The 24,026-nt window shown below is 43.8% G+C and overlaps 2 protein-coding genes across 2 annotated transcripts in view; one reads left to right on the top strand and one right to left on the bottom strand.

Moving 5' to 3' along the window:
- LOC137639089 (RCC1-like G exchanging factor-like protein) overlaps window positions 1–24,026 on the bottom strand; it is an 87,809-nt gene that overhangs the window by 38,029 nt on the left and 25,754 nt on the right. The window contains exons 5-7 of the mRNA XM_068371414.1: window positions 21,563–21,662; window positions 14,832–14,926; window positions 12,725–12,918 (exon numbers count right to left, since the gene is read on the bottom strand). Coding sequence (XP_068227515.1) covers window positions 12,725–12,918; window positions 14,832–14,926; window positions 21,563–21,662 — 389 coding nt within the window. The remainder of the gene's footprint in view (window positions 1–12,724; window positions 12,919–14,831; window positions 14,927–21,562; window positions 21,663–24,026) is intronic.
- On the top strand, window positions 5,742–12,146 carry LOC137638960 (uncharacterized). Its single transcript, XM_068371301.1, has 3 exons — window positions 5,742–5,954; window positions 6,089–7,117; window positions 12,120–12,146. The coding sequence occupies exons 1-3, from the start codon at window positions 5,784–5,786 to the stop codon at window positions 12,144–12,146; spliced, it is 1,227 nt and encodes a 408-aa protein (XP_068227402.1). The 5' UTR covers window positions 5,742–5,783.

Here is a 24,026-nt window from a genome sequence, read left to right as displayed (position 1 = left end):
GAATTGGTTTATGGATATACTTTTATTTCCCGGTGAGATAGTTTGTATACTTAACTGTTTAACTATTGTTATTCTCCGAAGTAATATTCATATAACTGTTAAGCTAATTATTGCTGTAATAGTTCTTAACTGCTATTGCTGTTAACTATCATAATCATTGTTTACTTCCTGTATATACTATTCTCAGTATTCAGTACTGAACTGTATCTTGTACCGTGAGTTTTGGATAATAAATACTGAAAGGAACCGCTGTGTTTGTCAAACCATGACTGGTGGCAGCATGTCAGAATCCACGCCTACCGAACATAACGCTGTTGCAAAGGAGATTATGCTGAGTGTGTCTTTTGGTGATGATGTGTCTCCAATGTCTTGGCAGTCCTTTTCATCGCATTTCTCGTTAGTCAAGCAAGCAAACTTACTACGAGGAGTACCGTCTTGGCGCGACGCAGGGTATAGGGCCCTCATGCTGAGATTACAAATTAGGGGACCAACAGCCAACTATGTTGAGCAACAATCGTTACAGGACCCTGAGTGGGGTAAGGACGATGTTGCAATTATGGACAGACTTGCGCAGCGGATTCTCACGGCGGATGCAATTGAAGTAAGGATTCTGAGGTTTGAGGAATCTATACAGTTGCAGGGGGAGAGTCTGAGTGATTATATGACTCGTCTGCAACTGTTGGCAGGTCAAGCATTTGCTAAAGAACCAACTGATATTGTACGGAAGCGTGTTGTATGGCGATTTCTCTCGGGGTTGCACGATGCAGATGTTCGATCCCAATTGATTAGAGAGAAGTGGATGGAGTCAGAGGACACTGCCAAGTCGTATGATGAGGTGGTAAAAATTGCATTGGCAGCGTTGTCTACTAAGCAAGCAACTAAAGCTACAGGACCTAGGAATCCCAGTCTCCATGTGAATCAAATTGAGGGTACGTCCAATGTCTCTTTGATGGAGGACACACCGGAAACTATGGAGGTTGCAACTGTACGAGGAAATGCTAATGCTGGATCATGGGGCAGCAAGAAGAGGGAATCCTATACTTCTCGTAAATTTAAGTGTTATTATTGTAAAATGACACATGCAGGTGGATGGAAAGCATGTGCACGAAGGAGAGATGAAAATCCTGCTTGGTACCCTCCCCAGGTTCAAGGAAGAAATTTTCAGTGAGGACTGCTCCACACGGGAGCTTGGAGCAGTCTGTAAAATTTAATTCTACTTCCGCTTTCCAACGCACTGTGGCTTTGGTACAGCCAAGGGTGAAGGGTCAAATGAGATATCGGCATGTGCTCTCCAGCCAAACAGCAACTCGGATATTGAAAAATATTACAAATTGCGTTACTGTGGAGATGATGAAAACTAAGTATAATGCTTTGGTGGACACCGGAAGTGATTATTCCTTAGTTTCTGAGGATATCTTGAGTGATGCTCAGAAATCTCTTGTCAGCTCGAGTAATATTACAGCTTGCGGAGCGAGCAGTGAAGAACTTCAAATTGAGGGAGAAATTCTGATGGATGTAAAGTTAGGCAAAACCATAGTGAGACAACATAGGTTCGTTGTGGTATCTAAACTTGTTACTAGAGTGATACTTGGGATGGACTTGTGGATAAAACTTGGCACAGTCACTCTAGATTTGACAAAAGGGAGGTTGCGAGTGGATTCAATAAAATTATCATTGCCCTTGAATACTGGGGAAAGGACACAATCACATAAATCATGCTCTGATGGAGTGGTGAAGCTCATTGTCAGAGCTGAGAATGCAGTTGTGATACCTCCTAGGACAGAATTATTTATATGCTGTTCAACTGATGGGATGGTTCCAGATGAGCAGTATCTGTTGTGTCCCCGACGCCCTGAGGGTTCTCCGGTTGCCCCCCCTCATTGCTGCATCCAAGGTTCAATCAAGAAGAAAATGTATGTGAGAGTTGCAAATGTATCGGATAAAAGCGAAACTGTGCAGAGTGGAGAGGAGATCGGGGAACTAGAGCCCAGTGTGGTAGGATACGATGGCAACCATAGCCTTTCAAGTTCAATTGAGGGGAAAAGAGGAAATTTCATCCTTGGAGAGTCTCTTACTTTTGAGCAGAAAGAGGAAATGGACAAGGTACTTCATGAGTTCAAGAATGTTTTCTATAATGGAGGCCCACTGCCGCTGGTACAGATAGGGGTGGAACACACAATCAGAGTTAACCCAGATTCAGCACCAATAGCAAATAGACCGCGGCGGTTGTCACCTGCTTTGGAGGCAGAAGTCAAGAAGGAGCTAAGCAAACTTCAGGATATGGGCGTAATAAAGAAATCATGTAGCCCTTGGGCAGCTCCTATTGTTTGCGCTCGTCGAGCTGATGGAAGCCTTCGGTTGGCTATTAATTATAGGGGAGTAAATAGCGTGTCCCAGCCAGCAACATTGCATCCAATTCCTGTCGTCGAGGATCTTCTTGATAGACTTGGTCAGGCAAAATACTTTTCAGTGCTTGATGCAAAGTCTGGATACCATCAGATGCCTCTTCGGAGGGAGGATTGTGAGGTCTCAGCCTTTGTAGTCCCATGGGGGCAGTTTGAATGGCATGGTAGAACTCCTTTTGGTCTGAAAGGGGCAGGTTATACGTTTCAACGGATGATGGCTACAATACTCAGTGATTGCAACTATACGGATGCATTGTGTTATCTCGACGATATACTGGTCTGGGGTTCAACATGGAAAGAACACATAGCAAGGCTCAGAAATGTGTTGAGCAGGATTCGTGATGCTGGGCTTGCGCTGGCCCCGAATAAGTGTAAATTTGGGGTTCGTGAAGTGGAGTATCTGGGTTCTGTGGTTGGTGATGGCATGCTTCGCATTAGTGAGCAAAGAGTTCATCAACTGAGGGATCTTCCTAGGCCTTTGACTGTCAGGCAGTTGCGTCAGGCCATTGGGGCATTTTCTTATGTGCAAAAATGGATTCCAGGGATGTCACAGACTGCTAAGCCCCTGTATGAGGCTTTGGAAAAAAACCCACACCAGAAATTGCAGTGGTCAGTCGAGATGGTTGAGGCTTTTGAGAGGCTTAAAAACCAGGTAGCAAATGCTGTGGCACTCCATCTTCCTGACTATAGTAAACAGTTTGTTTTGATTACTGATGCAAGTGATGTTGGAGCAGGAGCAATGTTAGCCAACAAGTCAGCATCCAAGGAACTGTTACCAATTGCCTTTTACCACCATACATTCTCCAAATCCGAGCAGAGGTATTCAACGACAGAAAAGGAATTACTGGCGGTTATCCTGGCGATAAAGAGATTTCGGATGTACCTCTCCTCTGCACCGTTTGATCTGATAACGGACCATCAGGCATTAAGATGGCTAAACACCCTGGATATTAGAGAAGAGAGAGGGCGTCGAGGGAGATGGATTGAAACAATTCAGCAGTTTGACATAAATCCAATTCATAAAAGTGGTCGCAGTGCTGTGATGTCCATGGCTGATTATCTGTCGAGAGTTGGTGCTGATGGAAATCTGGTATCGCATATTGCAAGTATAACAGTAGGATCTTCTCAGCAGTGGGCCACAGTATTTGTAGATCCCAATGAAATGTTAGAAAAACAGCATTGCGATGAAGGGATCAGGGAAGTAATGAACTTTATGAAAAATACGAGTTCACCGGGGTGTGTGTCAGAGGAGAATGAGCTTGCCAAATATGGTAACCGTTTGGGTATTACTAAAAATGGAATTCTGTGTTATATAAATTATAAAGGAAGACGCTCACAAGAACATCCCTATGGCGTGAAAGAAGAGTGGTTACCTGTGATACCTAAAGATATGAGACTCTATGCACTTCAAATGATTCATGACAGTCCAATGAGTGGTCACATGGGTCGTGATCGAACATGGGAAAGAGCTCGGAAGAGTTTCTGGTGGCCTCGCATGAAGGCAGATGTCCATGCACATGTCAGTAAATGTGAAGCATGTGGGAGTAACAAAAGATCGAAGCATCCAGGGAAGGCCCCTTTTCAGAACCGCGAGCTCCCGGGATACATGAATGAACAGGTGCAAGTTGATTTCATGGGTCCGTTTCCCATTTCATCCTCACATCCATATCGTTATATCCTTCAAATGCAAGATATTTTGACTCGCTATGTTGTTTTGGTACCTCTTGAGGATTGTTCAGCAAAAACAGCAGTGGATACTCTAGTTGAAAGATGGATTTGCATGTTTGGGGTGCCCCGTGTCATAATGTCGGACAGAGGATCACATTTTACAGCTGATATCTTCAAGGCAATGTGTAACATGTTTGGAATTAAGCAGGACTTTGGTTTTCCTTACCATCCAAGAAGTCAGGCCCAGGTAGAACGTCAAAATCAATTATTAGACAACGTTCGTTGCATGTGTCACAATAATATGGATCTTTGGCCTGAAATGATACCCAGGGTACAGTTCTCTCACAATACAGCTGTAAATACTACGACTACATTTACTCCACATGAGCTCTTCTATGGGACTCCGGCTCGACGTCCAGAGGAGATTCTAAAAAAGGAAACTTCCAAAGATGAGGATTATCAACTGGGCTCTTTGGGTAATGCAGCAATCGCAGAAAGATTTGTGAGAGAGAAAGTAGATAAAATTGAGAAAATTATTAAGGTCGCACGGAACAAGACTGCAATGGCACAACAGATTAGGAATAACCAGCGGAAGTCTTACGGCAAAGCTTTCAAAGTTGGAGATTTGGTTCGATTGAAGTTATCGACAGCTGAGAGACGCCGTTGTGGAGGTGGTAAACTTGCACCATATCTTTCGAAGAAATATAGAGTTATAGAAATACTTCGTGGTGGCTGGACGTATAAGTTAACCCCAGCAGAGACAATAACAGACGAAGTAAAGATAAGACATTTTGACGAACTGGAGAAGGCCCCTGTAAGCAATTATTCTTGGGAAACCGCATTGGCTGATCTTTCAGATGAAGAAGTCATCAGAATAGACTCAGGGATTGGAAGTAGTTCAGGAAGAATACGTCGGTCTACTCGGGAGTGCCATCCCCCAAGTCGTTTGCAGATAGATCCCAGTAAAAGATCCTATGAATCGGAAGAGGAGGAATTCTGGGATGAATGTTCTAACAGCGAGAATGAGTTAGAAGACGATCAGAATTGCTTATGGCAATAATACTCGTCTTGATAAATGCAACCTGTTAAATAGAAATTATTTATTTTATGTTATTTCATTCTTGTATTATTTAGTAAATTTATTTTATTGATATTCCCGATTTATTCATATATTGTCTCATAAATAAGAAGGGGAGTGAGATAGTTTGTATACTTAACTGTTTAACTATTGTTATTCTCCGAAGTAATATTCATATAACTGTTAAGCTAATTATTGCTGTAATAGTTCTTAACTGCTATTGCTGTTAACTATCATAATCATTGTTTACTTCCTGTATATACTATTCTCAGTATTCAGTACTGAACTGTATCTTGTACCGTGAGTTTTGGATAATAAATACTGAAAGGAACCGCTGTGTTTGTCAAACCATGACTCCGGCCCGGGGCTTAACCTCGCCCCGGGAAATCAGACACTATGTGTCTTAATCCTTTGTTGAATCCTTTTTATGCTCCCGGCTCGACCGGAATGGATAGCTATACTCTAGTCTTAAGTTAGACTTATGTTTAGGCCCGGGTCCTCCGGACCCGCCCCTACTTAAGAGTATTACAGTTAAGTTCTAGTCTTAAGTTAGACTTATGTTAGTACCGGGTCCTCCGGACCCGCCCCTACTTAAGAGAATTACAGTTTCTCATATACTATTCTTTTTATAGATGGTGCATTGTCAGACGACGGCCTGTGCGGCTGTTCTGCATCAGCCTTGTGGGCATACCGTATGTCGGTCTCACGCCCTCTGCGGGGTTCAGCTGGAGGACATCGTGGTCTGGCACCCTGATAACTGCATGGTCTGTTTTGACCTCATCACCACCCTTGGATCTGACTCGGTGAGTCCTGTTGGCTATGTTGCCTTCTTATTTATCTTACCTTTTTTGGTATACATACACTATTTAGTAAGATTTCTATGGTCTTGAAGGACCACTGGGAGTCTGCCTTTTTATAATTCCCACTATTATTTCAGGCATCCCCGGAGCAAAAGTCTGCGGCCCGGGCCACACTGAAAGTGTGGGTTGGTGGTTTTGCCCGAAACGTCAAATCCAAGCAGCCTTACGTCCTATCCGAAGACTATTGTGCCATGGTCTATCCTAACGCCAAGTCTTCAGCCGCTGTGGCTAGGCATGTTGCAGCTCCCATCATTGCCCACATTGATGCCACCATAGCGGGGTTTATTGATCAAGATCAAGATCCGTCGGATGCCCCCGGAGATCTGGAAGACAATGTTGCTTCCATGAACCTGGACGTCGAACCCATGTTATTGGATGATCCGGACGCAGGTAGGGTGGTAAGTGAGGCAGGTGTTACCGGCGCTGAGATTCCTATCCTCAGCCCCGCTCTTTCTTCTTCTTCTGATCGCTCTTCCTTTCATGGTTTTTCTGGGGACCGTGATTCGTCTCAACGATCACACCCGGTTCCCCCCAAGGATAAGTCTACATCTGGAACCTTACCTAAAGCTCGTAAGCCTCACAAGGCTTCCCATAGTTCTAAGCTGAATACAAACCCGTCATCTAAGGCTTCCGGCTCCTCCTCTAAGTCTCACGACCCGGGAGTACAATCCGCCACTCCTGCTCCTAGCCCGGGCCTTTCCGAATCAGCCATGCTTCGCATTGTGTCGGAGATGCAAGCTAAGTTGGTGTCGGAAATGCAGGCCAAGATGGACACGATGTTCTCTAACATCGGTCAGAGACTTGGGGCATTAGAGCAAGGTGCTCCGGAGCGAGTCCAAAGCTCTCTCATCCCGGATGCCTCTAAGCTCCCGCCGTTTACCAAGAATAATCCTTGGCGCATGGCTCTTCATTCTCCGTTCTCAGACGGAATGTTAACTTTGGAAGGTCTTGGCACTCGTCCTCTAGAGGACTTTGAATTCTTTCCTCCTGGTCTGGCATTTCCATTTCATGGTTATGCCAGGCTTACCGAGGAAGCTCTGGTTCGGCTAGATAAGGTCCCCAAAGAGACCGTCATCTTCCCAAAAGAACAAGCCCAATCTGTTTGGGCTAGGTTCCTGAATGACATTGGTTGCACCAACACCATGTTGACGCCGTATAAGAGTTCCTTCACAATGTTTTTAATGGATAAAAACACCGTGACTCCATGCGTCAATAAGGTAGCAGAGCTTGCTTTCCAATATGCTCTGGAGGAGAAGCCCTTGCCTCCCATCCGAGAGGTGGATCCGATCTCCCTCCTTCTTCCTTCTGGCATTGAGTGTTGGGACAATGTCCATACCACTTTTACCTCTGGCAAGCTATCAGCGGACTGTGCCTCAGTTTTGTTTAGTGAGCGGCTTCCCCGTCTCCCGGAATCCCTCATTAAACAGGAGTATGATTCCCGCCTACGTGTTGGCCGAACTCTGAACTTGGCCACATCCACGGAGTCGATAGCCTTGACTTATGATACTGAGAGTATCTTTAAGTCTCTCAATAAGGCTACGTTGCAGTCATTGTATTATGATCTTTATGACTTCGCTATTGCTAAACGTAGGTGTCGCAAACACGTCCTGGCTGAGGCGACTATTAGGCACGAGCCTAATAAGCTTATCCGGTCCTCCTGCTGGGGTTCAAATCTCTTCCCTGAGGATCTTGTGGAGGAAGTCTTGGCAGAGGCCACTAGAGTCAATCAGAGCCTTAAAGCCCGTTGGGGTTTGACTCCTAAACGAAAATATGACCCCGCAAATTACCAAGCCCGGGGTAGGAAGAAGCTCCGCCCGTATACCTCCACCCAGTTCAGGCAACAGCAGAGTAGTTCGTCCAATTTCCGACTGCCTCTTCCTCCATCTCCCGTTGCTCCTGCGCAGCCTTCTACCTCTCAGGCTCCTTCGGACGACTATGTCACCGTTCTGCTCCCTAAGAGCCAGCTTTCCGGTGCCTCCACCACCTCTCCTGCCTTTAACCAGTCTTATGAGGCTCATAGCTCTTCCCAGAGTTATAACAGAGGTAGAGGCTACCACCGTGGTTCAAACCAGAACAGGGGTAGAGGAAAATTCTTTCGCAAGGGAAAGAACTTCCGAGGCGGACGTGGAGGCAACTCCTCAAGCCAATACTGAGGTGCAGCAGGTAGGGGGGAGGCTTTATGCCTTCCGCAACAAATGGAGGTTCAGTCCCTGGGCTTTCAGTATCATCTCCAAGGGACTGGGGTGGAGTTGGATTCAAGGGCCTCCTCCTCCGAACAAATTTCATCAACATTCCACTCCGGATCTAGTCGAATTCGTCCAGGATCTGTTACAAAAGAACGCCATACAAGAAACGAAACACCTGAAGTTTCAGGGTCGGCTGTTCAGTGTCCCGAAGAAGGATTCGGACAAGAGAAGAGTGATTCTAGACCTATCCCTTCTCAACTTGTCCATTCAATGCGACAAGTTTCGAATGCTTACCGTCTCGCAGGTGCGGACCTTACTTCCCCGTGGGGCCGTCACCACCTCTATCGATCTTACAGACGCCTATTATCACGTCCCGATAGCGAGACACTTCCGTCCGTATCTAGGCTTCCGCCTAGGGGACAAAAATTACTCCTTCAAGGTGATGCCTTTCGGGCTCAACATCGCCCCAAGGATCTTCACAAAGTTAGCAGAAGTCGCTGTTCAGGAACTCAGAAATCAGGGGATTCAAGTAGTAGCCTATCTGGACGACTGGCTCATTTGGTCAGACACCTCCCAAAATTGCCTAAAAGCCACTCACAGAGTCATCCAATATCTTCAATCTCTAGGCTTCCAGATCAACTTCAAGAAGTCCCGTCTTCTTCCGAAATCAAAGTTCCATTGGCTCGGCCTGCAATGGGACCTTATATCTCATACTCTGTGTCTTCCCAAACCCAAGAGGTTAGAGATTGCGAGGAACACCAAACGCTTTCTCAAAGACAAAGTAAGTTCCAGACGACTCCAAGAGAGGATTCTGGGGTCCCTTCAATTTGCCTCAGTGACGGATCTACTTCTGAAGGCAAAATTGAAAGATATCAACCGTGTCTGGCGTTCGAGGGCGAACCGGAAGCTCCGGGACAGGAAAGTCCGCCTTCCTCCCATTCTACGGGAGAGACTTCTTCCTTGGACAAGAGCCAACAATCTGTCAAAGTCAGTTCCCCTTCGGTTTCCGCCTCCGAAGCTAATCATTCACACGGACGCATCCCTATCAGGTTGGGGCGGCTATTCTCAGCTCAGGAAAGTTCAAGGTCTTTGGTCTCCCTTATTCCGCCAATTTCACATCAATGTGCTGGAGGCCATGGCAGTTCTTCTAACCCTGAAACGTCTCGCTCTACCCAAGAGACAACACCTTCGTCTGGTCCTCGACAGCGAAGTGGTGGTCCGCTGCCTCAACAGAGGCGGGTCAAAATCAGGGCCCCTGAACCATGTTCTAGTAGCCATATTCTCCCTAGCAGCCTCGAACCGTTGGCATCTTTCAGCTGTCCACCTGGCGGGAGTCCGGAACGTAGTGGCAGACGCCTTGTCCCGGACCTCCCCTCTAGAATCGGAATGGTCACTCGATCTAAAGTCATTCCGGTGGATTCTCTCTCGGGTTCCCGGTCTCCAAGTGGACCTCTTCGCCACGGAGTCCAACCACAAATTGAGAGTATATGTGGCTCCCAATCTAGACCCTCAGGCTTACGCCACAGACGCCATGTCACAGAATTGGGACATCTGGGAAAGGATTTATCTCTTTCCCCCGGTGAATCTTTTACTGAAAGTCCTAGACAAACTGAGATCCTTCAAGGGAAAAGTAGCCTTGGTCGCACCCAATTGGCCCAAGAGCAACTGGTATCCTCTCCTGCGAGAGTTGAGACTATATCCTCACCCGATACCCAATCCGGTTCTGTCTCAGATAGTACAAACACGCGTTGTGTACGCTTTCTCAAACATTCAGAGCGCCCTAACTTTATGGACTTCATGAAGTTTGCGGCCATGCATGGTGCCAATATCGATCCTCAAAACACCTTGTTTCTAGAATCAGATAAACGGGATTCCACCATCCGCCAATATGATTCTGCAGTTAAAAAGTTGGCAAAATTTTTGATGGACTCAGACGTGCACTGTATGAACTTGAACCTTACAGTCACTTTCTTTAGAACTTTATTAGAATCAGGTCTGGCAGCCAATACTATCACCACTATTAAATCTGCTTTGAAAAAGATCTTCCTAGTAGGTTTTAACATAGACTTAACCGACTCTTTGTTAGCTTCAATTCCGAAAGCTTGTGCCAGACTGAAACCGGTTACTCGTCCTACCCCGGTGACCTGGTTCCTTAATGATGTACTCAAATTGGCTTCTGATACCATTAACAGTTCTTGTGATTACATTCCCCTTCTCAGGAAAACACTTTTCCTGGTGAGCTTGGCTTCCGGGGCAAGAATTTCTGAACTGGCAGCCTTGTCGAGAGACCCGGGTCATATTGACTTCCTGCCTTCGGGAGAGGTCCTTCTTTCTCCTAACAAATTCTTTTTGGCTAAGAACGAAGACCCTCAGAACAGATGGTCCTCCTGGAAAATTGTTCCCCTCACGCAAGATCCGTCTCTGTGCCCTGTTGCTACTCTTAGGTCTTATTTATCCCGGACCTCCTCTAACTCCTCGGGGCCTCTATTCGTTAGAGAACAAGGTGGTACCATTACCATTAAAGGGATCAGGCAACAAATTTTGTATTTTATTAAACAAGCTAGCCCTGACTCTTTTCCTCTTGCACATGATATCAGAGCGGTTGTTACTTCGGTGAACTTTTTTCACCACATGAATTTTACGGACCTTTCCAGGTATACAGGGTGGAAATCACCGTCAGTGTTCAAGAAACACTACCTTAAACATTTGGAAGCCCTAAAATTTTCTACAGTAGCTGCAGGGAGCGTAGTTACTCCCAGGTAACTCACATGTTAATTCCTTGTCACTTTATCTCTCCCCCTTACCTGCCTCATTTATACCCTATTTGTATTCGTTGGTTTCGCACCTGAATACTATTATTATATTTGTAAATCTTTAACTCCTGAGTATCTGTATATATTATCACTCACGGCATTATTATACCTTACCTTATTTGTCAGTTGTTCTACCAAGTGGATTTATGTTCCTTTTAAGACACCCTTATAATTGTTTTTTGGCACTCATCTCTGATTAACGCATCTTGTATTTTCCTTACGCTTATGTTTTTCCTTTATTTTGCAAGTTTGGTGACATTTCTCTTGTATAGATTCACTGGGCGGCACAGGTTCGAGCCCAGAAAAGGGATTTTGACGTAGGAAAAATCTATTTCTGGGCGAGGGACCTGTGCCGCCCAGTGAACCCTCCCAGCTCCTCTCCCTTGGAGTCCCCAAACTTTGGGTGCTAAGGAGTTGGGTTCTGAGCGGATGCAGAGTTGGTGGTGCCGAGTGAGGTTGAACGGCTCTCCTCTATTGGGGTCTTTGTCGTGGATGAATCTAAATAGTGCGGGACCTCTGGATTATACGCCCAATTTTATACCGACACCAATAGGTGAGCGAGCTAGTTAACCTAGCACTCCTTTACATTTTTTCTCTGGTATATTTAGCAGTAAATTACCTAAGAATAAGTGCTAAATGGAGCTTATTCACTGGGCGGCACAGGTCCCTCGCCCAGAAATAGATTTTTCCTACGTCAAAATCCCTTATATATATATATATATATATATATATATATATATATATATATATATATATATATGTGTGTGTGTGTGTGTCTTACATAGGAAATTTATTCCACTTTCTAATTCTGAATTCATTTTTTTCTATCTTTATTCCTTAGTTAAGTACAATGCAAAACAACCATAAGTAGGTTGAAAAGTATCAAAATTGCACTCTGTAAAAATTTTGCATTTTGTAATCAGACACAGCTTTTCCCCAATCACATTTATATCAAAATAATTGCCTCACAATGAAAGATCAATGTTTTCTACACAATATTCTTATGAAATAAATTCCTCAAACACATATTTTTCATGAGTATTTTTTATAAAAAATCTGTTTTTTACTAAAAATTACACGTTAATTATACAATTTTTATTATTTCTTAGCATTGCAAAGATATTCTGCTTGCATAATGAAAAAGTTTAATCATTTCTCAACATAAAGCGCCAACCCAGAAGCTCATATCTGTTATAGTTTCGAAGAACCGAAGTGCGCAAAAAAGCTTTTCTGTGGAAGCACCTCTTTTCTACCCAGGCAAAAGCATTGTACTTTACCTCATAGCACTAGTGGACCCTCGAAAAGAGAGAGAGGATTAGCTTGAGTGTTAGGTCTTCTTGGTTCAATTAATAAGAAACCTATTGTGTGAGATGACTTGAAGTAGGATGTAGGTTGAACTTGTAACCCAATAATCAACTGGGATGCTGATTTCTTTCTATGAGGCACATGACGTAGTAATGATGTCACTCATAGCAAACAAATTTCAGCTACTGAGGTGATGTGTCGAGTTCTAATGTGCCTGAACTCAAGGGACTCCCTTATGCACACTGAGTCTGTGCTTTGCAAATTGATACATGGGCCCTGGAGCAGGGGAGACATTATTGCTTTGGTAATTATGTTGTAATGTATTGAATCCCCTGTTCTGGAACTTTCACAAGAAAATAATTGAATGCCACAAAGCAATGTAACCCTCAAAAAGCAAAATACTGTATACCTTGTATCTTGGCCACATACAACTTGTTCTATCTTTGTATTTTCAAGCTCTCTGAGCTGATAGTATACAGAATTTCTTGAATAATCTTCATCCGCGATGACTGGTCTTCCACACTGGCCATAAGCATTATTTCCTACTGTCCACACACCTGCCTCATCAGTCAACATTACTGCGTGTGCTCGTCCAGCTGCAACCTATAATAAACAAATTTATATAATACTTCCAAGTATATAATAAAAAGATGCAAGCAAAAAAAAAACCCTGCAAAAATTTTTAAAAAGCATGGCATTTTAACTAAAAAATATCCAAAGTTGTTGAACCTCTAACATTGAAAAATAAAAATAAAGTGTAATAGAGGAATAGGACTAAGAATTAAGTTTCCAATTTTTCACCCAAAGTTTAAATTTGCTCTGGCACTAAAAATCCAACATTACAAATGCCTAAAGGATTGTTAGCTCCTTTCTAGATACAGACAAAATGAATCATGCTCTGGCATCTGCACATCTAGGCTCCATGACCCCTATACTGGCTGCAAAACTAAAACTAATTACCAGTGCTCCAAGATTACCCTGATATTCATGTGCTATTCACTCCTCAACTGAAAAGTTTGGTCGAAGTAAAAAAAAAAATTCTCTACATTAGTGTATGTAACACCCCTTGATCCTACTGGAAAGATGCATGAAGGATATAAGCACTTGTGAAAAGAAATGCATTCTCCAGCCATCACCACCCTGATTTCTCATCATTTCTTCAGCCCAGCCTCGGACGGCTATGTCTTTGTCAAAGCTCTAGGTCATAGTGGTGATCCCAAAAATATGCTTTATTTGTTCTATTCCTATTTATGAATTATAAATGTACATCTCCCAAAGTTATGATGAGATTTTATGCAAAACACAAATTGATTAAGCTAATGTCAGGAAAAGTGGATCCTCATTCAATTTGTGTTCATTGCCAATACTTCGAATGTCTTTTACTAGTTAAATGTACCGAGTGCAATTCTTTATCAGAAGATTTGATGATAAGTAAATGGCAAATATTTTACTAGTTTGTGGTTAAGCCAAGGATCGAAAAAATATATAGTTTGTTTTCATATTTTAATACAATTTTTTTTTTCAATTTTATTATGGAAATTAACTTATTAGAGCTACATGAAAAACTTTTGCTTGCTCATAGGGCTCCAAAGTCCCCAGGAGTTTGGGAACCCTGATCTAGAACACTAAGTTCAAAGATCCTAGTTGTATACCCAACTGTTAATGTGCTGGAAATAGCAAAAGATAAGTTAAAAAAATAGTTATTCACTGTCTTCTCTAAATTCCCCTGAATTGAATACAAAGAAATATTAGTGAAGGTGTATCAAATGATCAAAAATCCAAAGAGGAAAAGTAATCCTTCCTCAAAACAAAGCAAACTAACTTCACAAATGAGTCAACTATCACGACATACAAAGAAATTCCAGAAGACATCCCCAATTAATAGTTAACTTAAAAATAACAAAAGAAACAATCAATTCATCAAGGGGGAGACTCCAAATAACCATTATCAAAAGTCATAATTAAATAGTTGACAAGTTCTTGAAAATGAGGGCCTTGCAAACACCTAGTTGATTTTTCTGTACTTCAGTTCTTTGCTACTTATTTTGAGAAACCAGAGTAGGGAGATACATTAGTTTATGTGAATATAAGCAAAACAGAAAATCTATGGTTTTCCAAATCTTTTAGGAAAATCCTACATGGATAAAAAAAACTGTGAGATAACACACGGCCAATGACACTGCATGGAGTTACCATTAACTGCTAGATGTTACCTTGGTGGGCAAGAGGTGAAGCCTCTTGTAGGGAATGAAATGGGGGAATTTTTAGTCTTTTGGGGTACAGTAATGTGGACATCGAATCAGCTTGAAAGGAGAAAGCAATTTGCACATCAAGGTAGGCTCATAGAAATAATCTATGTATTCATCGCTTTACATAGAAATGGCTCGAGAATGATAAATGGAAACATGTAAAATACTAACTTTGATCCTATATTTAGTATCTAAATAAGTAAAAACATCTCATACATGTATTGAACATTATAGTATATTATGAAGGTAACCAATCTCACAGCTCACCTTTATAACCTTTGCTTGATTTTTAAGTGGAATGTCAAGGGGGCCAGGACTTATCAACATCCCTAGTGGTTTCTTATTCAGGTTTACTTGGTTACCTAAAAAGAACAAATTTAACTAATTTAAAACATAGTAAATACTGTACCTGTACCACAAATCCTAATATGAAAGTTAATATTTTCTCTACAATAAAATTGTTAAAAATGTTATTTTGATAATAAAATAAATTTTTGAATATACTTACCCGGTGATTATATAAGCTGCAGCTCTGCTGCTCGACAGAAAACTCTACGTTAAAAATCCGCCAGCGATCGCTATGCAGGTAGGGGGTGTACTTCAACAGCGCCATCTGTCGTGCAGGTACTCAGTACTCATTGTAAACAAAGAACTCAATTTTCTCCTCGGTCCACTGCGTCTCTATTGGGGAGGAAGGGAGGGTCCTTTAATATATAATCACCGGGTAAGTATATTCAAAAATTTATTTTATTATCAAAATAACATTTTTCAATATTTAACTTAGCCGGTGATTATATAAGCTGATTCACACCCAGGGGGGTGGGTAGAGACCAGTAATAAATGTTTACATTATTATGAGCTAAGGATTTTTTATTTCATTTTAGCAGTTATCAAAATAACAAACATAAAATAAATAAGTACCTGGTAAGGAAGTCGACTTGAACAATTACTCTGCCTTTTTAAGTACGTCTTCCTTACGGAGCCTCGCGATCCTCTTAGGATGCTGAGCGACCCCTAGGAGCTGAAGTATCAAGGGTTGCAACCCATACTACAGGACCTCATCAAAACCTCTAATCTAGGCGCTTCTCAAGAAAAGAATTTGACCACCCGCCAAATCAACCAGGATGCGAAAGGCTTCTTAGCCTTCCGGACAACCCAAAAACAACAATAAAAACATTTCAAGAGAAAGATTAAAAGGATAAGGAATTAGGGGAATGTAGTGGTTGAGCCCTCACCCACTACTGCACTCGCTGCTACGAATGGTCCCAGGGTGTAGCAGTTCTCGTAAAGAGACTGGACATCTTTAAGATAAAAAGACGCAAACACTGACTTGCTTCTCCAATAGGTTGCGTCCATTATACTTCGCAGAGATCTATTTTGTTTAAAGGCCACTGAAGTTGCGACAGCTCTAACTTCATGTGTCCTTACCTTCAGCAACGCTTGGTCTTCCTCACTCAGATGGGAATGAGCTTCTCGTATTAACAGTCTGATAAAATAGGATAAAGCATTCTTTGACATAGGCAAAGATGGTTTCTTAACAGAACACCATAAAGCTTCTGACTGTCCTCGTAAAGGTTTAGTTCGTCTTAAATAGAACTTAAGAGCTCTAACAGGGCATAAGACTCTTTCTAGTTCATTTCCAACCATATTTGATAGGCTTGGAATATCGAACGATTTCGGCCAAGGACGAGAAGGTAGCTCGTTTTTGGCTAGAATACCAAGTTGTAAAGAACATGTAGCCGTTTCAGATGAAAATCCGATGTTCCTGCTGAAGGCGTGAATCTCACTGACTCTTTTAGCTGTGGCTAAGCAAACCAGGAAAAGAGTCTTTAAAGTGAGATCTTTAAAGGAGGCTGATTGTAGCGGCTCGAACCTTTCTGACATGAGGAATCTTGGTACCACGTCTAAATTCCAACCAGGTGTAGCCAAACGACGCTCCTTCGTGGTCTCAAAAGACTTAAGGAGGTCCTGTAGATCTTTGTTGTTGGAAAGATCCTAGCCTCTGTGACGGAAGACTGATGCCAACATGCTTCTGTAACCCTTGATAGTGGGAGCTGAAAGAGATCTTTCTTTCCTCAGGTATAAAAGGAAGTCAGCTATTTGAGTTACAGAGGTACTGGTCGAGGATACTGATACTGACTTGCACCAGTTTCGGAAGACTTCCCACTTCGATTGGTAGACTCTAAGAGTGGATGTCCTCCTTGCTCTAGCAATCGCCCTGGCTGCCTCCTTCGAAAAGCCTCTAGCTCTCGAGAGTCTTTCGATAGTCTGAAGGCAGTCAGACGAAGAGCGTGGAGGCCTTGGTGTACCTTCTTTACGTGTGGCTGACGTAGAAGGTCCACCCTTAGAGGAAGAGTTCTGGGAACGTCCACTAGCCATCGAAGTACCTCGGTGAACCATTCTCTCGCGGGCCAGAGGGGAGCAACTAACGTCAACCTTGTCCCTTCGTGAGAGGCGAACTTCTGCAGTACCTTGTTGACAATCTTGAACGGGGGGAATGCATAAAGGTCTAGATGTGACCAATCTAGGAGAAAGGCATCTATATGAACTGCTGCTGGGTCCGGGATTGGTGAGCAATATATTGGGAGCCTCTTGGTCATCGAGGTTGCGAAGAGATCTATGGTAGGCTGGCCCCATGTGGCCCACAGTCTCTTGCACACATCCTTGTGTAGGGTCCATTCTGTTGAAATGATTTGTCCCTTCCGACTGAGGCAATCTGCCATGACATTCAAGTTGCCTTGGATGAACCTCGTTACTAGAGAAATGTTTAGATCTTTTGACCAGGTGAGGAGGTCCCTTGCGATCTCGTACAACGTCATAGAGTGGGTCCCTCCTTGCTTGGAGATGTACGCCAAAGCCGTGGTGTTGTCCGAGTTCACCTCCACCACTTTGCCTTGAAGGAGAGACTTGAAGCTTTTCAAGGCCAGATGAACTGCCAGTAGCTCCTTGCAGTTGATATGCATTGTTCTTTGATTCGAGTTCCAAGTTCCCGAGCATTCCCGACCGTCTAATGTCGCGCCCCAGCCCGTGTCCGATGCGTCCGAGAAGAGAACGTGGTTGGGAGTCTGAACAGCCAGGGGCAGACCCTCTCTGAGGCTGATACTGTCCTTCCACCAAGTCAGGGAAGACTTCATCTTCTCGGAAATGGGGATCGAGACCGCTTCTAGCGTCTTGTCCTTTTTCCAGTAAACAGCTAGGTGATATTGAAGGGGACGGAGGTGTAGTCTTCCTAACGATACGAACTGTTCCAGGGATGATAGTGTCCCTGTCAGACTCATCCACTGCCTGACTGAACATCGTTCCTTCTTCAGCATGTTCTGGATGCATAACTGGGCTTGACTTGTTCTGGGGGCCGACGGAAAAGCCCGAAAAGCTTGACTGTGAATCTCCATCCCTAAATACACAATAGTTTGGGATGGGACCAGTTGAGACTTTTCCATATTGACCAGGAGACCCAATTCCTTGGTCAGATCTAGAGTCCACTTTAGATCCTTCAGACAGCGTCGACTGGAAGAAGCTCTTAGAAGCCAGTCGTCCAAATAGAGGGAGGCTCTGATGTCCGCTAAATGAAGGAATTTGGCTATATTCCTCATCAGCCTCGTAAACACAAGAGGAGCTGTGCTTAGGCCAAAGCACAGGGCTTGAAACTGGTAGACAACCTTTTCGTAAACGAATCTCAGAAAAGGTTGGGAGTCTGGGTGGATGGGGACGTGAAAGTATGCGTCCCTTAGGTCTAAAGAGACCATCCAGTCTTCCTTTCTGACCGCTGCTAGAACGGACTTTGTGGTCTCCATGGCGAACGTCTGCTTTGTGACAAAGACATTCAGCGCACTGACGTCTAGCACCGGCCTCCACCCTCCTGTCTTCTTTACCACTAAGAAGAGACGGTTGTAGAAGCCCGGGGTTTGATGGTCCAGGACTTTGACTACCGCTCCCTTTTCTAGCAAGAGAGACACCTCCTGTTTCAATGCTCATCTCTTGTCTTCCTCTCTGTACCTGGGAGAGAGATCGATGGGAGACGTTGCTAGAGGGGGTTTTCGTACAAACGGGATCTTGTACCCCTCTCTGAGCAACTTCACAGATTGTGCATCTGCGCCTCTCTTCTCCCAGGTCTGCCAGAAGTTCTTGAGTCTGGCTCCCACTGCTGTCTGAAGAAGGTGGCAGTCAGACTCTGCCTTTAAAGGACTTGGTTCCTTTCTTCTTCCCACGTCTCCCTTCGGCACGAGCACCTCCTCTGCTGGAGGCTCTGCCATGAAAGGGCGGAATAAATCTGGACGCTGGAGTGTCCATCCTTGGTCTTGACAAGGTAGGCAAAGGGGTGGCTTTGCGGGCAGAGGACGCAACCAGGTCATGGGTGTCCTTCTGAATCAAAGAAGCAGCAATCTCCTTAATCAAGTCCTCTGGAAAAAGGCACTTAGAGAGAGGAGCAAACAGAAGTTCTGATCTTTGACACGGTGTCACTCCAGCTGACAGGAAAGAGCAAAGGTTCTCACGCTTCTTGAGGACCCCGGATACGAACGAAGCAGCAAGCTCACTAGATCCGTCACGTATGGCCTTGTCCATGCAGGACATGATGAGCAAGGAAGATTCCTTCTCAGTAGGGGAGATCTTCCTGCTCAAAGCTCCCAGACACCAGTCCAAAAAGTTGAAGACCTCGAAGGCTCTAAATACTCCTTTCAACAGATGGTCTAGGTCAGAAGGTGACCAGCATATCTTAGAGCGTCTCATGGCTAGCCTGCGGGGAGAGTCTACAAGACTTGAGAAGTCGCCCTGGGCAGAGGCAGGAACTCCCAAGCCGAGAACTTCTCCCGTGGCATACCAGACGCTCGATCTGGAAGAGAGTTTAGCAGGGGGAAACGTAAAGGCTGTCTTCCCTAGACTCTTTTTGGACTGCATCCAATCTCCTAAAACTCGTAAAGCTCTCTTGGACGAGCGTGCGAGGACGAGTTTCGTAAAGGCAGGCGAGGATGACTGCGTACCTAAAGCAAACTCTGACGGAGGAGAGCGTGGAGCCACAGACACAAACTGGTCCGGATACATCTCTTTGAACAGAGCAAGAACTTTTCTAAAGTCCAAAGAGGGTTGCGTGGTCTTGGGCTCGTCAAGGTCCGAATGTGGTTCATCAACGTGTGCCGCATCGTCATCATCAGAGAGTCCATCATCCGAGAATTGAGGAGGAAGCGGCAAAGGAGTAGGTATCGGCTGGTCAGCTGAGTCTGGTCGCACGGGTGCACGCGTGACTGAACCGGACGCAACGTCATGGAACTGTTGCCCAGTCTGTGAGCTGGCAACAACCATAGCAGCGCGGGGACGCAAAGCGTCTACTCCAGACTGCCTAGTCTGATGTGGGCGAGCAGAGACAACCACACTGGGTTGCGGAGGTTGACGCACCGCGTCAAAACAAAACAACTTTGACGGTTGTTGTACCTCGCGAACGTCAACGGAAGGTTCCGTGCGTCGCTGAACGTCAACATGCGGCTGGCAGGGTACACTGGAACGCATGGGTGGCGGGACTCTCTCAGCTGGAGTGCGCAAGAAGGTCGCCTCAGCGTCCACAGGACGCACAACCGTGGTAGGTTGTAGGCAAGAGGTTGGTGCAGCAGCAGCCTTCTCCGCACGAAAGTCCTGCATCAGAGACGTTAACTGATACTGCATGGCCTGCAGCAAAGACCACTTAGGGTCTGCAGGAGCAGGTGCGGCGACAGACGGTGTGACTGCCTGAGGCGGTACCGCTTTGCCTCTCTTAGGAGGTGAGCAGTCATCGGAAGACTGCAGCGAGTCCGAACTGACCCAGTGGCTACAACTGGGCCGTTGGACTTGCGCGGAAGGGACCGACTTGCGCTTAAGAGGTCGTGAGACCTTGGTCCATGGTTTCTTACGAGAAACCTCTTCCGCAGACGAGGAATAAATGGGCTCTCTCGTCTCTGTGTGGGTGGGGCGATCTTGGGTAGATACGCCCGAAACCACGGAGGGAACGTCTGTTCGCTGATTAAAGCCTCTCGAACCCTTTGGTCGTACGACATTGCTTCTCCCCTGGACTTGGGAGCTTGCAAGAGGTCCCGGACTAGGAGGACGACAGGCACGAACAGACGAACCCTCAAGCGCAACACTATCCACAACACTATCACTCACTTTATCACTTCCCACTGCACTCTTACACTTCAGCTCCTTGACGTCCGCCATGAGCTGGTTACGGTCACTAGCCAAGGACTCAACTCTCTCACCCAGAGCTTGGATGGCACGCATCATATCTGCCATCGAAGGTTCCTGAGTGCCAGAAGGGGGATTAGGAGCAACCACTACAGGGGAAGGAATAGGTTGTGGGGCATGAGGAGAGGAAAAATCAACGGAACGAGATGAACTTCTCCTGACTCTATCTCTCTCTAGCCTACGTGTATATTTCTGGAATTCGATAAAATCGAATTCCGAAAGCCCAACGCATTCCTCACATCGATCTTCCAATTGACAGGTTTTATCCCGACAATTGGAACAAACGGTGTGAGGATCGATAGAGGCCTTCGGAAGACGCCTTGAACAGTCCCTAGCATTACACTTCCTGAATTTAGGGACTTGAGAAAGGTCAGCCATTTTGAATTGGTCAAAGGGGAATTCAAAAACTATCCAAAGTCATCAACAAATAATCCGATATCAAAAAAAGAATGCAAGGATTTATTGAAGAGAAAGCCTGCACAGCGAAAGCTCAAAACTAGAAACGTGTACTTCACCAATTAGTTGTGAAAACAAATCCAGTTAGCAACAGCGAATTAGTAGGTCTTGCCGGTAGCACGACAGAGAGAAAATTGAGTTCTTTGTTTACAATGAGTACTGAGTACCTGCACGACAGATGGCGCTGTTGAAGTACACCCCCTACCTGCATAGCGATCGCTGGCGGATTTTTAACGTAGAGTTTTCTGTCGAGCAGCAGAGCTGCAGCTTATATAATCACCGGCTAAGTTAAATATTGAAAAATATGCATTGAAGTGGACATTCTTGCTTACCTATTTGAGAGTCTGTATTAAGACCAGTACCAAAACATGACACATCAGAATCGTCAACTGCGAAAAGAGTGAAACCATAGCCACAAGCCAAATCTTTTACCTGGAAAGACAGAGTAAGTTAAGTTTTGAATGGTGGGTTTTTTTTCTTTTTACGCATAAATCAAAGATATGATATTGTACATATAGAAACTCTCTAAAATTAGAGATAAAAGTAGAGTAAGTCTAATTCATCACTGTTGTAGATTTGCAAAAAATAAATAATGTACATGTAAAAGTCATAGTAGCTGAGTAGCTTAAGTTCCCTAAAATAAAGTTTTACAGAAATACTAAATACTTAACTAATACAATTTGGGAATATAATGAGATTAGGAGAGAATCATTTAGCACAAAAATAGTATTTTATATATGAAAGATGCTAAAATAAAGACCATTCATAAACTGGACTTGTGTACGAGTCAAAATTAAAGTTTATACAGTAAAAACATTTCTCATATAAACCTATTAGATGTGTAGAGCCTGAGAAATGGTCTGAGATTTCCCCAAACACCAATTCTGAAATATAGCACAGAAAAGAAGAAATAGTATCCATGAATAATGGTTGTGGTGGCCTATTGGTTATGTCCTTACCAGGTGAATGCCCGACTGGGGTTCGAGTACTGCTCAAACACGCTAGTTTGTTTGGTCGCTACAACCTCACCATCCTTGTGAGCTAAAGATGTGGAGTTTGGGGGAGCCTATAGGTCCATCTGCTGAGTCCTCATCCACTGCCTGGCCCTCCCTGGTCCTAGCTTGGGTGAAGAGGGGGCTTGGGCACTGATCATAGGTATATATGGTCAGTTTCTAGGGTATTATCCTTATTGCTCAGTCAATGTAACTGTCCCTTACCTCTGCCATTTATGAGCAGTCTTTACTCTGGATAGCTAGGTTGGTAGCGTCGCGGGCTTCTGTTTCAGAGGTCCAGAGTTCGCGTCCCCGTCAGGACGCGGATATTGTGAGAACTTCTACCGGGGGGTACTCGCCAGGGTGGCGCCTGGGAGGGGAGGTTAGAGGGGGCTAGTGATAGTCCCTGCTGGCTTATGGTCGCCCGAGCAGAATGATGTGGATCGTCTGAGTGGAGACCTAAAACCCGCAACTTTAACTTTTAAACAGTACAAGGAGGTACAACATTGAATCAATTGTAGATAGCAACTGTTTGTTCAAATTAATGTGACCTAGCAAGAGGGGACCAGAAGTGGATTAGTAAGTAAGTGACGCATTTATTAATTTAAGAATTTAAAAATTGAAAGAACAGAATGGAGAGGGAAAGTCTGAAAAATAAAACAAACAAAATGAAACTGATGGTGGCTGAAAAGGAAGCAAAGACAAAAGTACTGGCAGAAAAAGAGGTTGTGTGGTTAGTGTGAAAAAGGTATGGGGTAAATGCAAGACTATGAACCAAATGAAAGAGATAGCTACAAGAAGTAGTCCAGATTAAAAAAATATACAAAGGAGTACATTATTTCTAATGCCCAAATGTTTGACAAGAGTAAATGGGGAATACAGTTATACCCTGCCCAACGTCATTAATTAGTTCCAAGAGATACGACGTCAGGCTATTTTTGGCGTAGTCGGATTTTTGACATAGAATAATTCATATACTGTACTGTAATTTTCTATACACCAATGAACATGAAAAAGTACTTTATAACTTGCCATCATTCTATATAAATCAGATACCCATATGAAGTACAATAGAGCACTTAATCATAAGGTCAGGAAAAATGATTTAAAGTGGATTTGATTTTTGTATTTAATACTTAAGGATTGGGAATGCAAAGTCAGAAATGACGTACAGTATGTCGAAACGAGGTAAAGTGGGGTATAGTTGTATTAGGGAATAAAGAACCTTGTTAACCCTGGATAGGTACGCTCCTCGGACACCCCTTTAAGGGTATACTCGGACGCGAACGACCCCGACGCCAAAAAAAATTCTTGAAAAATCAGTTTTTGCAGTAACCTCCTTTTTTCTTTTGCCAAAAAAAACTTCAATGAATGCTTAAAACAACTGTAAAGATAAATACTACTCATCTGCAGAAAAACTATTTATTATAAATATTTTAAAAAATTAAGTAGAAAAAAAAAGACCTGACATAAAAATTCATAAAAAAAAAAGTTTATCCATATATACACAAATCCTTTTAGGAATTGATTCTTGAATGTTTAGGACACATCTTGATGTATTTTGGATGAAGTCAGACCCATGGAGGTGAAGATCTGAAATGAGAAAAAAAGGGTAACTTTTTTTGGCCAAAAAAATTTGTCCAAATTTCATGAATTTTTTTGGGTACCCAAATGAAATAGGAAGTGGCTAATTTTTTTAGGGAATAAACATATGTTATCCTAAAATAGAAATATGTAAAAAAATCTTCATTATTTTGTAAATTACATTTATATCAGGGGCCATATCTAAAGGTAATTTTTTGAG

Source organism: Palaemon carinicauda, chromosome 4 (assembly GCF_036898095.1).
Source record: "Palaemon carinicauda isolate YSFRI2023 chromosome 4, ASM3689809v2, whole genome shotgun sequence".
NCBI lineage: Eukaryota > Metazoa > Arthropoda > Malacostraca > Decapoda > Palaemonidae > Palaemon > Palaemon carinicauda.
Note: the sequence above shows the minus strand (reverse complement) of the source record. Positions and strands in the feature narration are given on the sequence as shown.

Bases quoted from the DNA above. Each gene is read 5' to 3' on its own strand.
- LOC137638960 (XM_068371301.1), top strand. From the start codon at position 5,784: ATGGTGCATTGTCAGACGACGGCCTGTGCGGCTGTTCTGCATCAGCCT. The intron at 5,955-6,088 runs GTGAGTCCTGTT...CTATTATTTCAG, and splicing joins CCACCCTTGGATCTGACTCG to GCATCCCCGGAGCAAAAGTC. The intron at 7,118-12,119 runs GCTAGGTTCCTG...ATTATTTCTTAG, and splicing joins AACAAGCCCAATCTGTTTGG to CATTGCAAAGATATTCTGCT.